The sequence below is a fragment of the Artemia franciscana genome, chromosome 12, assembly GCF_032884065.1.
Source record: "Artemia franciscana chromosome 12, ASM3288406v1, whole genome shotgun sequence".
NCBI classification, from domain to species: Eukaryota; Metazoa; Arthropoda; class Branchiopoda; order Anostraca; family Artemiidae; genus Artemia; species Artemia franciscana.
This window is the reverse complement of record NC_088874.1, coordinates 39,292,700-39,309,263: the sequence shown is the minus strand read 5'-3', so window position 1 is coordinate 39,309,263 and position 16,564 is coordinate 39,292,700. Positions and strand designations below refer to the sequence as shown.

General features: G+C 35.9%; 1 protein-coding gene across 1 annotated transcript; it reads left to right on the top strand.

Moving 5' to 3' along the window:
- Positions 1-4,088: 4,088 nt before the first annotated feature.
- Positions 4,089-16,564, top strand: LOC136034101 (zinc finger protein 879-like; the record flags this gene model as incomplete). The annotated part of the gene is given in 3 exon segments (XM_065715231.1): positions 4,089-5,463; positions 9,439-9,609; positions 15,777-16,564. Coding segments are annotated over 3 exon segments (1,002 nt in total), but the record flags the coding sequence as incomplete, so codon positions are not given.

Genomic DNA, 16,564 nt, shown 5'->3' with positions numbered 1-16,564 from the left:
GGTGTTGTAGGGTGCTCATGTTGTAGGGTGCTTAGTGTCTGTGTAGGTATAGTTATTTTACATTTGGACAGTTTTAAAAATAATGATTGTTTAAAATTTAAATCAGTTTTGGGGAAATGTCATCTAAATAAGGTAAATGAGGGAGGAGCATGGTGCCATATGATCCTTTTGAACAGTCCCTTTAACATGCCCTTAAAGTTCCAAAATTGTACTTTTAGCTGTCTTTGGTGTACTAGTGGTATTCCATTTTAACAACTAGCTAGACCATAGTTTTGTTTTGTTTGATATATTTCTTTAAAGTTTCCCAAAAGTCACTGTAAGTAAAAGTAGCTGTATTCATAGTAGTGAAAGATTTAGTAGCAGCCTTACCTGTTTTAAGTCTATGGCCTTTCCTGTTCCAATATATTACAAATATGCCTTTTTAATAACCTATATGCACATAGTTTCTTCTAATCTTTGTATAATCTTTAGTATTTCCATGTGTAGTTTAATCTATAGATGTTCAATCATAATCGACAGATTTTCTGAGTATTTTGAACAAAATGGCTTTTCAATATATATATCTCTCAATGTTGCAAGGGGTATCTAATGAGGACAAAGGGGCTTGTTCCCCTGAAGATGCCAACTTAATCCTTCAGCCTATCGTTAGATATTGCTCTTTTGACAACCTTCCTGAATATAGTGTGTTCTGATTTTGTTTGGCACCCCTCCCACATTTCCCTTAATTGTTCTACAACATGTGGAAACACAAATTTAAATATTCCATTTTTCCCAATAATGTATATAAATAAAGGGCAATATGTATAACTTACTACCCTTGTCCCAGGAGTGTGGAGAGTATGTCATCTCTTGCTTGAGTAAAAATTACCAGCCAAAATGTTTTTCAGGAGGGAGGGCATGAGATTGTACCAACTGTTGGTTAGTTTTACTGACTGTTTTTGATCAGTAATCAGCATAACATCTGTTTTAAATACAAAACTTGAGAGCACAATTCAGTTCTAAGAATTATATAACCTAAAAAAGATTAAGATCTGTTTTGTTATAAGAAGCTTGCATACAAATAGATGGTAACCTAGCACAGACAAGAGTAATACAAGAGGAACAAAGCAAGAATTTGGTTTATATACTAACAGACTTCAGATGTGAGAATTTGAAAATTTATATGATACAGACTTAACACAAATGTAGAAAATGCAACTACAAAAAAATGAAGTCAAACATGTTTTTCAGCAGTCTCGAAGCATATCATAACAAGGTGATCAAAGCAATAATCGTTGTACATGAATGAGTCATGACCATTTTCAGTTTGCTGAAACTTCCTTTCACCATTGCCAAAGCTGGTGATTCTGTTACAATCCACTTGTAAATTGACCTAAGAGTCAGGAATAACAAATTAACTGCATCAATTTCATGAAATAGTGCCTCAAAGATGGTGTGATCAATGACTTTATAACTTTTAACTTCAGTCCTGGCTGATAGATTTAGCCTGAGTTCTGGAAGATCTAGGTCTTTTCCCAAAAACATATTTGTGACTCCAGAAAAACTTTCATAGCTTTTGTTCATTTTGCCCAATAGAGTTTGGTAAATTGGCTCCAGAAAGGAAGAATTATTATGAATTATATCTTCCAAGCTGTTCATTAGGTCTCTGAAGATGCTGTAGAGTTCCTATGCATAGAACAATTTCCAGTCACCCAGCATAATGGGTCCAGGATTAGAAATTGTTTCTGAATAATGAGGAGGCAGATCCCTAGGATTTTGTTTAAGTTGAAACTTGTCTTTGGCTTGTGTATGAACTTCTTTCCACTGCTCAACATACACTGTAAGTTTCAACTTGGTACCCTCAGCCATCCCTTAGACATTGGTAAAATATCATTTTGACAACCATGATGCACAAAGAATATTTTCATTTTGTTTGCCATCCCTCTCAAAAATTTTCCCAGGTTTTATCTTTATCCCCTATTAACCAACTTTTTGGAAACCCAGGATCAAAGATGTGCCATTTTTCCAGTGAAAAAAACGTTATATATAAGCAATTGGAATCTTGAAATGCTTACAGCCCTTGTCCTTGGGGCTGTAGGAGGTTAATTCAACCATATATGTTGAGTAATCTGACCGTTGGACTGGTTTAAAAAAAAGGCTGCATAAAGAATTTGATCAGATAATGTTTGGTGGGGAAAAGGGCATGGGAAGGGAACAAATTGCCAATCACTTTTGTTCCTTAAAAAGGGCACTAGAACTTTCAATATCCTTTCTGTTTTAAGCTATGATACTATACAACTATTTAGCATGTAAAAATGGTAAATACCACACCATATGATCTTACTTGTACTTGGGTCACGTTCGAGTCTTGTCCAGGCCCATCGTGGCATCCAGAATTTGTCGACATGCGTCTCTCCATTGCTCTCTTTCAAGTGCGATTGGCTCGATCAACTGGATCCATTGTCTATTCCATCGGTGCCCGTGCTTCTTGAAACCTCCCATTGGCTCGAGGTCGGCTCTAACTGTTGATAACCATGTCTTTTTGTCCTCCAGGCTTCTTCTTCCAGTGCGCAAGGGGTTGGCATTTCAAGCACTGTTTGCTGAACGAGTCATCCGGTCGGCGCAGTGTATGCCCGAACCATCGTAGACGTCTTGCTTTGACAACATCAGAGACAAGTGGTATATCACTTGTCTCTGATGTCAAGTGTTATTATATATCATCACCATATGATTATGACATATAATACCATATAATCAGGTGTGTAGCTCCAGCATTTTGTTGGAGGGGGGGGGGCAAATGGGTGTCAACATCAAGATAATCAATGGATATGGACCATGCAAGTGCATATCTCCCTTCTATATCCTTCAACTCCCCCACCCATAAAAGGAGACAAAATCTTGCAGTTGAACTACAAACTATTCTAACAGCCCCATCCATTGTGTCATTCAGTTGCATTTGATTTGACAATGATGTCTTAGCAAATCAAAAAGTAAACCCTTTAAATTACCATTGTTGAAACTTTATACAGGAAAATTGTAATCCTCCACTTATTGAACAACAAAAAAAAATAATTTTTTTACATGGGCTGCAGTGATACATCCTCTTATTTTTCTTCATCACTATTGAGGTACTGGAACATCATAGAGAGCTGTTTAAGGACTCATAAAAGAAAATTTTTATATCTTGTTTTTTTTTTTTTTTTTTATTAGACTCAATAAGGCCATCATATCCCATATGCTAGGCTAAGAGTGCTATTTGGATGACATTTTTGGAATGGAAAGGCTGGGCCAGACACATGGACATCATACAGAGCTAATTGTGTGCTCATTTGTAGACTAATTTTTATATTTAATTCCTCTTTATGAATTTGACTTTATCAGGCTATCATAAAGTGACATTGTCTTTTCATTTTTTATGTTTTTACCTTTTTTAGTTTTTTTTAGTTTTTTAGATGAAAATTTTTTTAGTTTTATTCCTTTTTTTCTTTTCAGTTTTTTTTTGGTTTTTACCTTTTTTTTTTAGCTTTTTTAGTTTTTTTTCGTTTTTTCTTTTTACTTTTTTTTTTAGTTTTTATCTTTTTTATTTTTTTTTATTTTTATTCTTAATTTTTTTTTTATTAGTTTTTAGTTTTTTTTGTAGTTTTTGCCTTTTTTAGTTTTTTCAGTTTTTTTTTAGTTTTTAGATTTTTACCTTTTTTAGCCTAACCAGGATTTGAACCTGGGACCTTCATTCTCCGTTCTGACACCCTCTCTCACCGAGTGACTACTCCAGCATGTTCATTTTGGTGTTTTAAATGGTATATTATTAACCAAATTAATGTGTTTTACAATATACTAAGCATCGTCATAACAAAAATGACGACAACTAATTTCATGACGTCAGTCAACACAGAAATTAAGTTCTGAAATTAAGTCATGAAATTAGTTGCCGTCATTTTTGCTTTGACGGTGACGTCATTCAAGTTATATAAGACATATGTTCACGTAGAAATCTATTAATGTTTAAGTTTACAATGACTGATGAAGATGCTCAAAGAGTCTATGCCAAAAAACTTGCTGCTGATAGGGAAAGTCAGAAAAGAAAGCGTGCCGAGGAACAATCAGCAGCAAGTTTTTTGGCATAGACTCTTTGAGCATCTTCATCAGTCATTGTAAACTTAAACATTAATAGATTTCTACGTGAACATATGTCTTATATAACTTGAATGACGTCACCGTCAAAGCAAAAATGACGACAACTAATTTCATGACGTCAGCCGACACAGAAACATGACGTCACCTGACAACTAATTTCATGACGTCAGCCGACACAGAAACATGACGTCACCTGATCCACAGATCCACAGACAGACAACTTATTTTTATATATATAGATAGATTGTTTGGATTCACTTTATTCTATTAGCTGCAGACATTTTGTACAGCATGCTGATGCAGAGGTAAATAGCGCCGGTGTTACAGGAAGTACGACTAATAACAGTAATAATCCTCAGAACATTTATATGAATTCATTTTTAAAGTTGGTTACAAGAAATATATTGAAAAGCAAAAATAGCAAGAAGTCAGTCCTATATTTCTGAGTTAGTATTTGAATCTAAAACGCAAGGAATAGGACGTTATTATTGCTAACTAGGCGTTTCAATTACAAATAAGAGAATTTGGAGCTAGATTGGAGTTCTAGTTTAAATGTTGGAAGGAAAAAGTTAAAACAATTGAGTAATTCCTGGAGCTCCCCTCTACTCATTTTTATGACTAAACTACAACCGATTTGACCTATTTATAGATAGTTACGACAGCAAAAATACTATTATAGAAAGCACAAGTCTTATTTTCGTTTTTGATGATTCCTTTTTATGGTTTGCAATGGAAAAACATTTCTCTTTTCAGTTATATCTTTCTTTTGAGTGATTCCATTTCTGTCCTATTTTCAGATTTAGATGGTGGATTCATATCCATTTTTCAAAGGTTTAAAACAAGGAAATAATAAATTTAGCTGATAGATCTTAGGAAGTAAAAGACCCTTACCTATCAGGGAAAACAATATGACCTTAACAAACGTGGTTAAACAGGAAGTATAGTAGATTTTTGCAATTTTCCATTAACTAGGCTCACCTATTTACTTGATGATAATGTTCTGAAGGCGAAGTGTAATTGACCCCTGTTTTTTGTATCTTTTTTTTTATATTAGAAACGAGGGTGGATTAATTAAAAAGAAATTATTTATTCAAACCAAAGAACAAAGTTGAAACCTAAAACGAGTAACAGTTTTTAAGTGACTTAATAATTTTTTCTCCAAATTATTGGGGGGGGGGGCACCTCTACCACCCTCTCGGTGAGGCCACTGCATATAATGAATAATTACTTATTTAGATTCTAGATATTTCTAACTACCTGGAATAGTCAAAAGAGACTGACTGCATATTTGAGTCAATTGGCGAAACATGGAAACACCGATGCTGTTGGGTATCACTTCTGTTAAGCAAGGTAATTGGTTTCTGCTACTTTACTCTTATTTTTGCTACTTTTGCTCGACAATCAAATCAGTTGTTACCACTCTCCAATTATTTCACCTATTTTTCCTCGAAAAATTAATTAAACAAACTATAAAACATTATTGTTATTAGTTGATTAAGAATTTGGAAAAAAAAAAAATTCAAACTAAAATTTTGCTAATCAAGTGTGAAATATGATAAATGATTACCATCAAATGAAGTACTGGATATTTTTTTTTAAAACTCAGTTTCTTTTAAACAGTTTTTTTTTACTGTGACACAAAAATCAGGATGTGGTAGAAATTTCAGAAGCAATTAAAAAAAACATTAATGTTTTAAAGTATGTCAGCTTTTGTCAAACCTTTCCTATCTCTTCTTTATAAAGCTTGTTTCTTTCAAAAGTCACCCCTTCCCCAAGCTCCCCGACTGTTTATTCTAAAGTATCAAGATATATTAGATGCTAATTATGCTTGTAATAAAGCTTATTCTACGTTTTTTTTTTCAATAAAATTGACAATAGTGACAGACTCGATCGCCCATGGCTCTTTACATGTAGTTTGGATATCTTATTTCGATTGGATATCTTAGATTTTGATTTCGCAACCTTTTAGCTGTGGCAGTCTCTACTTAAAAAGGACACCAAAGATCACCATTTTGTTCAATCAGTTTTTTCCAATTATTTCAAACATATATTTTTTACAAAATTGTTCGTGTTAAAAAATAGGATATACATCTGTGCAAACTGATTTTTCTCGTTATTCAAGGTGGAGCCTCCAAGTCACCAGTTTTTTTTTTATAGGAGCATTTCCAACAACGTGCTTTTCATTTCGATTTGATTTTAGCGGTTGCTTTCAGGCTCTTGTCAAATTTTTGAAAACTATTTAACTTCTCACAAGCTTTAATTCTATTTAACCTGAATAATAGTTGGGATTTCTGAATCAGCGTGAAAAAAAAGGGTTTTTACTGTAAATTTTAGTTTTGTTGAAAATGCACCAAGAAATTATGTTGCTGAGGTCCATCAGATCAACTATTCAAGGAATCTGGCTCTTTAAAAAGAAGAGTCCAGTTCTTAAATAAACGCAGTTCTTAAATATTGTATACTCTTTGCTGACGTCTATCACATAAACTGTTCAAGGAGTCTATTAATGGAATCTGGCTCCTTAAAGAGAAGAGTCCAGTTCTTGAATAAACGCAACGAAATTGCTGTGAGCAAAAGCTTATAAATTGTCAAAAAAGGAAATAATCAACAATTTTCTTACTTTTTAAGGTCAAGAAAGGGGGAGGACCGCAAGTCTCTATTATATTATTTTATAGAATGATGGTTTCAAATGCGTAGTTTCATTCTTGTTTGATGTCAATTTTTTAGTTGAATCTTCTTAAAACTTCTCTGAAAATTTGTTTCAGTGTTTAGAAATCAGTATGCTGCTAAATTTGACAAGGTGCTATTACTTATAGTCACAGAATTTGAACTGTGATCAAGCTGAATTTTTAAAACGATATTTGATTTTGGCTGTAGTCAAGGAATATCCAATGGTTAAAAGTAACAATATGGAACTAAACAATTGAGCATTATATGGTTAACTTTCAAGTTATTATTGTCCATTTCAACACCCCTATAATTTCACAGCGCCCCTTTAGTGCTGTAAAAGAAACAGAAGACTTATCAGGGTTTCATATTATTTTTTTAATTCATAAGAAACGTTAAAATGAAATACAGAAAAAAACTAAATAAATAGCATACGGTATACTGCTATTGTATAAATGCGCACCTTTGAATTAAATTTTTTGTTTCTGTGTCAGATATTTTCGAAATTCATTTTATTGCTGCCTACTGAAGCTGCTGGGAGAGGGATACCTCAAGACCATAAACATCTTGTTAAGGGTTTTGAAATCTTTGACATATTGTATTGCTGCTCTCTTGCAGTTCAATGTTGTAATGTAAGACGAAAATTTGGTTTATATTTCCAGATTTAACTCCATCTTCGAATTACGTTTTGAAATATGGTGTTTGACTTTTTAGACAGATAATTGGTTGAAAATTGTTGAAAGAACGTCAATTTTCCAATTTGTACCAAGTGTAGTACTTGCTTGAGGAAAAAGCTAAGTAATATCATAATTTTGCCTTGGTGAATGGATATATCTGAAACTTGTGATCTTGATGATATAAATATCGCTTCATGTTGGCGTAAGTTGCAGAAGTAGGCGTGTCACCACATTGCTTGTTTCAATAAAACAACCTTTGTGGGAATGCATTTTTTTGTGATTTAGCTGTTTTTCTCAAAACGCAAATTTTAATTTCCCCCTTCAAAAATAATCTGATATTCAAGACTAGAGATTGTAAACCGTCAAATTAGGGTTTTCCACCCAATGGATATTAATGGGACGCTTTTTATTACAGTGATATGAGTGAAAGGCTTAGTAATATCATAATTGTGCCTTAGTGAATGGATAGGTAGGTAGGTTTTACTTTTTATCCACAATATAAACATAAATAAAAATGACAACACTAATAAATTATTGCAGCAAAAAGAAAGTCCTAAGGACTTGTGCTGTAAATTCATATTATGTTTTATATCTTATAAATAAACATCTAAACATAACATCTCGTGATTATCCACTTACATAAGTTTCAGATAGATCTGAAACTCATGATCTTAATGATATAAATATCTTTTTAATGTTGCTCTTTACATTCCCGTTCAGTCCTAATTTGTAGGGTTTTCAAGATCTTTCTTAAATAACAATAAATTTGTCTTCTTTATAAGCTTTTACTGTTAACATTACCCTAAGCAACATTCTTGCCAATCAGCATAGTTACTAGAGTGGTGAGTTTCTAATCATCTTGAAGTGCCATATTTTTCTGACCAGGTAGTTTTTTTTTACAAGTCTTAAACTTTCTGTTACTATAAATTTTCGCTTGATTAGAAGGTAGTAGTTGTTGCTTCAACCCTGACGAAGAAACTTTTTGACGAAGTTATTTTCTTCTATTTTTTATATTTTCTTCTTTTTCTTAACCCTATACTCTTCATCCTCTTTATATTTTAGTCTTTATCCTTGTATATTTGCAAAGTGTCTAGATACTACTACTACTACTAATAACTCACTGCAGTACCAAGCCGCCTGAGGCCAACACAGCTACGCACGCTCCTCCTCCAACCTAATCTATTCAAGGCCTCCCTTTTTATGCCCTCACAGGAAGTTCCCATTTCCTTCAAATCTTTACTTATGACATCCTCTCAACCCAGACAAGGACGACGTGCTTTCCGTGTAGCCCCAGACGGTTGAATAAAAAGGACAATCTTCGGGAATCTGTCATCCTTCATCCGCAGAATGTGGCCTGGCCATCTCAACCTTTCTTTCATTTTAGCCTTGGAAAGCAGGATTGAACCATATTTTTCGTACAGCCTGAACAGTTTGAAGTACGGTCAGTCAGCCGAGTAGCCTACCCAGAACAATCTGTAGGCAATTTCTCTGGAAAACATCTAGTAAATTTTCGTCTGCTTTTCGGAGCACCCATGCTTCAGAGCCATATTTGATCACTGTCCTCACTGTAGCTTCCAATATTCTAATCTTTAATGAGCAAACTTGGACATTTCATAGTAAACTCGGAAAGCCCTTTCCTTAAAATATTTATTCATTTGCGCACAATATAGAATATTAGTATATAAATTTCAACCAAATCAAAGCAATTCTTCAGCCAATCAGCAAAAAGGCTCCTCAGTATGACTTCTTAGATGAAAAGACAACCCAGCTGAACGGTGCATGTCGTACTTGTGATCTTCAAAAATATTGCCATGTCCCACCGCTAGGGCCTGCGCCCCAAGCTGGGAATCACGGACTAGAAGCTAAGATGATCAGGTTACCTTTACTCATCCATACAAAATTGTGTGGCAATTTTAATGTTCTATGACTAACCGGCTTGTTTTGTTGTGAGTGTTTTATTTGAACTTTACTCTAATTTTTGTAGAAGCTGAAGATACATCCTCAAATGATGATACAAATATTTTTGTAAGTGTACATCCTATGTTATTTATGGAAAATGAAGTAGATTTCACTGATGTTTCTCCTGGCATCTCTGCAGATTCTCAACATGATGCTGAATATCTTAAACTGGAGTCTAACATTGACGGCGATAAAGGTATGCATCCTATGTTCGATTTTATTCTGTGTTTTAACATGTCTAAAAGAGAAGGCGTATCTTAAACTTCCTTTGAAATTGTGGTCGGGTATCAAAAATAGGTGTGTATTGGTCTGAGTACACCGGTTGCATTTGAAAAAAAAATATATTGGATTAATAGTTGTCTCAGACTGTTTTGATTATTGAGACATAAAATTTCGTATTCCAATTTAAACCCTGAATAATACAACACATTCAATTTTATTTGCAACTTTTTTCTGGCTTTTGGAACTGGTTTTGAATTTTTTTTTACAATTTTTAAAATATGGATTTAGCTATGTAAAAATGATATGACTTCAATGGCGAATTGCACCTTACTAATATGCAAATGTAAACCTTCATAGTTTAATCATTCTCTTCTAGAAACGATTTGATTTTGCTTGATTTCAATGCATCATTGTCGCCGAAAAATTGGGTGATTTACAGGGTGGTTTAAAACTCAAGGGCTATTTTAAAATGAAATAAAAAAAAGCCTTTTTCATAAATATGATCTTTATAGAATTGAAAATAAAGTGTGCCTGATTAGGTCTTACCAGTCGCTTTAATCTTGTTTATTATTTTTTTTATGCTTCTGAAAGTCCTCTTGCCTGCCTACAGCCTTTGGATTCGTAAGACAGAGATAAAAAACTTTGTATTCATGATTAGCATAATTGTTGCATATTGCAAAGTGCATATTTTATTGTTGATATGTATAGGTGGATGCTGTTCTTTCAGAATTTATTTGCTTCTTTTTTTCTAGCAACTTGTATGGTTCGCGATAATAGGCTTTTATTCATCAGTGAAACCTTGAATTTTCAAAAAAAATTATTACACTGATCTGTGGTAGTAAAGAGAGGGAGAAGGAAGTCGAACCTTTCCTACCTTCCTGCCTACTACACCTACAATGTCTACCTTTTTGAAATTTGGAAAATATACCAACATATTTGATAAATATAAAATAAGTGTTTCTTTTGAGCATTTGATTAAAAGAGCTTAAACAGAAATCATTGATTTGCTCTTATGACAAATCCTTGATTGCTTTTACCACCCTTAACTAACCCTTCGGAAATAGGTTCAAATCCTTTTTAGTATTTATTGTATAACCAAGATTTAAAAACCATAGAGATAAATATCAGTAACCTTTTTGAAAAAAAATATGTTAATTGATAACATAGTGCCATCAGCGCCATCTATGCTATATCCAAGGTTATTGTCGCTAAATTCGACTCTTTACTGTTAGTGGGATAAAGCTGCTGTATTACTTTGAGGTTATTTTCATATTAATTTCTGCACTCTAAAGATGGATTTTTAGCCAAGGAAAATTTGAGAGACCTTTTCCAATTCCTAGTATAGGTCTTTTTTCTCTAGGTATTTTTATCAGCGCTATCTTTTTTCACATATTGATTAAGTCGCCATCTACATCGCCAAAATCATATAGCACCATTTTTGTTGCTTTTCATATAGCACCGGTCTATAGTTGCCAAGTATTTGTCTTCCAAAAAAGTACACTGAGTCGTTTATTTTCTACCTTTGGAGAAACCTGTGCAGAAGAGAGCGATAACGAACACGAAGGGCCGTATTGATACCAACTGGATACCTTTCCTTAAACTTCTGGGGATAGGTGATTCGGGTATATGCACTTCCCACAGGTCCAAAATCCCCCCCCCCAAGTTCTGAAAAACCCGTGAAGAATTGACATCTGTCGGCTTCTCGTTAAGACCATAAACCATGGCAAATAACTGCCCTAAATGCAAAACAACGTTACAAGAAATCAGGGTGGAATAAAGTACAGAGAGTGCTGCAGCTGGTTTCACTTTTATTGTGCTTCAGCGACGTACAACAACGATACAATGGAAAAACTGAAAGGAAAGTGGCTCTGTCAGCAATGTAAATCTAAATCTGGCACCCCCAAAAGCATTCCAGTACAAAACAAATCCACTTTAACACCAGCCGATGGATGTTCGGTTACTTATCCACAAGGAACTCCTATCCCAGTATTCTCAGGCTTTGATTCTTCTGAGTCGACTTCCACTTCCCAGCAAAGTAACACTGCTCGGTCAACTTCCACTTCCCAGCAAAGTAGCACTGGCGACTGCTCGTACTGTCACAAAGTGGCAGAACATTGTTCCTCGTTGCAGGGCTTTTTCTGCTCAGAATGGGAGCACGCTGGATGCAGGTCATTGCACGCAGATTTATTCCTAGCGATTAAGCAACTTGACAGCAACTCACAACTGCTTGTGAGTACGAGTGTACAAGCTGCTCGAAAAGGAACGTATCAAAACTACTCCTGGGACTACGAGATTCCGTGGTAGACCAAGGTCCCACAATGGCACCAAGGCCAAATGGACAACTAAATCAAAGCAGGGCTCTGATCCCGGAGTCGGCCATCGATATGCTACTTCTTGCAGAAAGAGAAAGGAAGCAACGCGATCAGAAGCATTTCAACTTTGTTGTTGCAGGGCTGTCAGAAAATGATGGCTGTACGGCCGCCGAAAAGGTTGTAATGCTTTGTGAAGATCACAACCTTGGAGCTCGCTTGACCAAAACTGGAATCCTGGAAACAGTTCGTATCGGTAAAGCTCCCCTTGGAGGTCATCCGAAATTACTGCTGGTCAAACTAAAACGCAACAGCCCAGATAGCCTTAAAAAGTGCCAACAAATACTGAAGGGAGCTCCAGCACTCAGGATATCCAACAATGATGAAACACGGAAAAAACATATACATTAACCCTGATTTAACGCGCATGCAGATTCAGAAACGAGTGGAATTCAGAAGAAACAAAGACGAAAGAGCAGCACAGTCTTCTGGTGGCAGCCATTGCTCCCAAACCGCGTAATGCGAATGTGAGAATAGCCGAACAACCAAAACAGACAAACTTACTAATTTTTTACGCTATTTTACTTACTATGTTTGGAAAGTTCGGCGAACTTCAAGCATTCCTCTACGAAGACTCTCAATGCGATGTAATCTGCATTTCTGAAACTTGGTTACATGAAAAAATACTATAAACTAGATTTGGAGTTCCAGAATATGAAGTTTTTAGGATGGATAACACGGCAAACCACAGGGAAGTGGTGTGGCGATACTTTAGAGGGAAAATTTAGACATATACGAGCACAATAGATTCTCTAATAAAACAATAGACGCCATAAAGTGTTATGCCAACTTCTAACGACGGTTCTTGCCTGGCAATTGTTGCCGTGTACCGGTCAACAGCAACTTATAAGGAGCCGAGAGAGGGATTGGCAGCGGATCGTGAATTTTCTGCGTACCTGGAGAAGATCTGTATCAAATTTAAATCCGTAGTGACATGCGGAGACCTAAACATACCTGAAATGGATTGGAAAAATCTTTCCTTCAGGATGAGAAGCCAGAACTCAAAAGATCCACTAATACACTATCTTGAACTCGCTAGCGAGTTGAACCTAGCGCAGAGTGTCCTCGAGCCTACGCGTCAAAGCAATACTTTGGAAGTTGTATTCAACACGCCCATGGTAGACCTGCTCGTTACAAAAACAGTCGTTAATCCCATTACAAGCGACCACGAACATGCTGTCCACTGCCAAGCAAGTCTGTGCTGAACAACTTAAAACTCGTACAAAGGATGATGGGCCCGCTATTAAATTAAACTTCCATATAACAGACATAACAAAACTCAAAATAATGCGACAGCATACCAATTGAGACAACCTTGTTTACAACCTACCAATTGCCGAAGCCTGGGAAGTTTTCTATGGTATACTTCATCGAGCCGTAACTCAAACCACACCAGTCAGGAACAACAAAGACATTGGCAAAAGGATACTCCTTCCCAAGCACATAAAAAAGCTCATCAAGGACTGGAAAATGTCATATATGGATTACTAAGCATCTGGAAGCATAAGTAGACTCGCCAAGGTTCAAAAACTCAGCTCAAAATGTAACAAAGCTATCAAAAACTACAACAAAGCTTGCGAACGGGAAGAATTCCAGAAAATAAGCACAAAAGGCGATTTCTACAACCTGTGCCTACGCAAGCTAGGTGAGCAACAGAAACTACCAACACTAATAGATCGAAGTGATGCGGTCCATAGCACCAGCCTAGATAAAGCGAAAGCTCTTGTAGAATTCTTCGACAGCACGTTCACTGTTGACGATGGCTATTTACCTCAACTACAAGACTCACACCCAGGAAGCGAGCTCTACAGCATTGGCGTCACACCAGGAAGTGTTCTAAGAGCAATGAAGGGCATGAAAGCGTCAAAAGCACTCAATTCTGATGGCATTCCGTCCTTTATCCTGACAGAACTGAGAGACGAGCAATGTGAACCTCTGGCAATGCTTTTCGAAATCTCATTCGAGCAATGCAAGTTTCCTACTTCCTGGAAGCTATCCCATGTAACACCTATTTTCAAAGGAAAAGGGAAACGGAGTGACCCGGAGAATTATCGCCCGATGAGCCTTACTTCACCATTCCTGAAAATCATAGAAAGGGTTATAGTGGAAAAGTTAAACTCGCGCCTCGAATTGGACAACTTCATCTCAGATCATCAGCATGGCTTCCGTAAAAATCGTTCTACTGTTACCAACTAGTAGTGATACACGACTACATCCAGTCTGCCCTGGACCGTGGGATTTCAATAGATATTATCCTAATGGATCTACTTAAGGCCTTCGACCGAATATCCTTGCGAAAACTCATCCACTGCCTAGAAGTCTATATAATCAATGGGCAGCTAAAAAATTGGCTATTAGCATACTTGAATGATAGAAAAATAGCAGTCAAGGTTGCAGACACACTATCCACATGGATAGATGCAACCAGTGGCGTCCCAAAAGGTAGTGTTCTCGGCCCAGTCTTGTTCGTCATATACATAGACATTTGCATAAATACCATTTCCCTAACCGACTTCGGCCTGTTTGCAGACGATACGAAGCTCCTGAGAGAAGCTAGTGCATCATCACAAATCCAAAACGACTTGGACGCCCTGACAGAGAAGCTCGAAGAATGGCAACTTTCACCAAATGTGGCAAAATGCTCTGTCGTCCAAAATGAAAAGTGAAAAGTATCGACCTGACAAAATCTACCTGCGAAAAGGACCTGGGTGTAATTCTGAGCTGGGAAAGCTCAGAATTACAAATTACAAATATGGAAAAGCATATCTGCCTGGTTGTGCGTAAAGCATCAAATACTCTCTGGCTACTCACTCAGTCTCTACGATCCCTTGACATTCACTCAAAGATCTCAGCATACACAAGCTAATTCAGGCCACAGCTTGAATACGCCACTGTCATGTGGTCGCCATATCTCAAAAAGGATATTGACAGAATAGAACGAGCCCAGGAATGCTTTGTAAAAGGACTTCAAGGATTCAGAAACCTTCCATATGACGAAGCTCTAAGAAGGCTCACTCTCCATAAACTTGAGACAAGAAGAACGATCTTAGACATAAAAACCTTCTTCAAGATAGTTCAAGAGAATTTTAGGAACGTAAAAGACAAGCTTGTTCAAATAACTACCCAAAGCAACACAAGATCGCACAGTCTGCTATTGGATGAAGATGAAGATTGCAAGATCTAATTCTTACCATCATTCGTTCATACCCCGGGTCTGTTACAAACTGCCATTCCCAGTCCAAAAGATGAAAGCACTGAAAGCCTTCTCCAATAGCCTAAATATTAACGTACCATATCTCGAGACTTTCGACGTAGGACGACTTTAAGTGGCAATTGTATCGCAGTCGATCCGCTCTTCACCCTACCATAATATTTTTCTTTTAATAAAGTGTCGGTTACGTGGAAATTTTGTATTGAGAGGTGTGAGGAATAAATTATTATTATTATTAAAATCCGGGGGTGGGGGCCATATATTGCATCAATATTACAATAATGTGATGTTCTTTTTAGACAAACCTACTTTTAAGTAAATTGATCTCCAATCAGAATTCCGAACTATCGAACAAAGAAAAAAAAAAGAATCCGAATTGTTAAGAAAGGTAATGTTTCAACGTGGCTTTTGTGCATTAAATATTGAGGTAAGAGTAATTAAATTTAGTTCTACAATAACCAAGTAAGGCTAAAAAAACTGAATTGTGTATTTAATAAAAAAAAGGGGGCTAAAAATTCAAGTCTTGGTGATTTACTTTGAGCAAACTTTATATCATTTTAGGTCTCCCTGGTATATTATTGTGTGATAATGATGATACTAAAGAAGGATGTGATTTACCAAGCCAGCCAGGTCTTGCAACAATATGGCTAAAACAAGAAGTAGATTTGAATTGTCAAAATGAGATGCAAAGTCAAATTTATGTATTTACTGAAAGCGATGTGATAAAACAAGAAGTTTTAAATTCTGGAAAAAGACTTTTTGAATGTGATATGTGCAAAAAATGGTTTACTACAAGTGCCAGTTTATCTCGTCATCAAAGAACTCATACTGGAGAAAAACCTTTTGGATGTAATATATGTAAAAAAACATACTACCGAAAAGCCGACCTATCGATTCATCAAAGAACTCATACTGGAGAAAAACCTTTCGAATGTGGTATTTGTAAGAAACGTTTTACTTCAAGTAACGGTTTATCTAATCATCAGAGAACTCATACTGAAGAAAAGCCTTTTGAATGTAACATATGTGAGAAAACATTCCGCCGAAAAGCAGACCTGTTAATTCATCATAGAGCTCATACTGGAGAAAAACCTTTTGAATGTGATATATGTAAAAAATGTTTTGCTCAAAGCGCCAGTCTATCCGATCATCAAAGAACTCATACGGGGGAAAAACCTTTTGAATGTTATATATGTAAGAAATGTTATACTTCCAGTTCAAGTTTATCTAATCATCAAAGAACTCACACGCGAGCACAACTTTTTGAATGTGATATTTGTAAGAAATGTTTCAATTCTATTGGCAATCTATCTCGTCATAAAAGAACTCATACTGGAGAAAAACCTTTT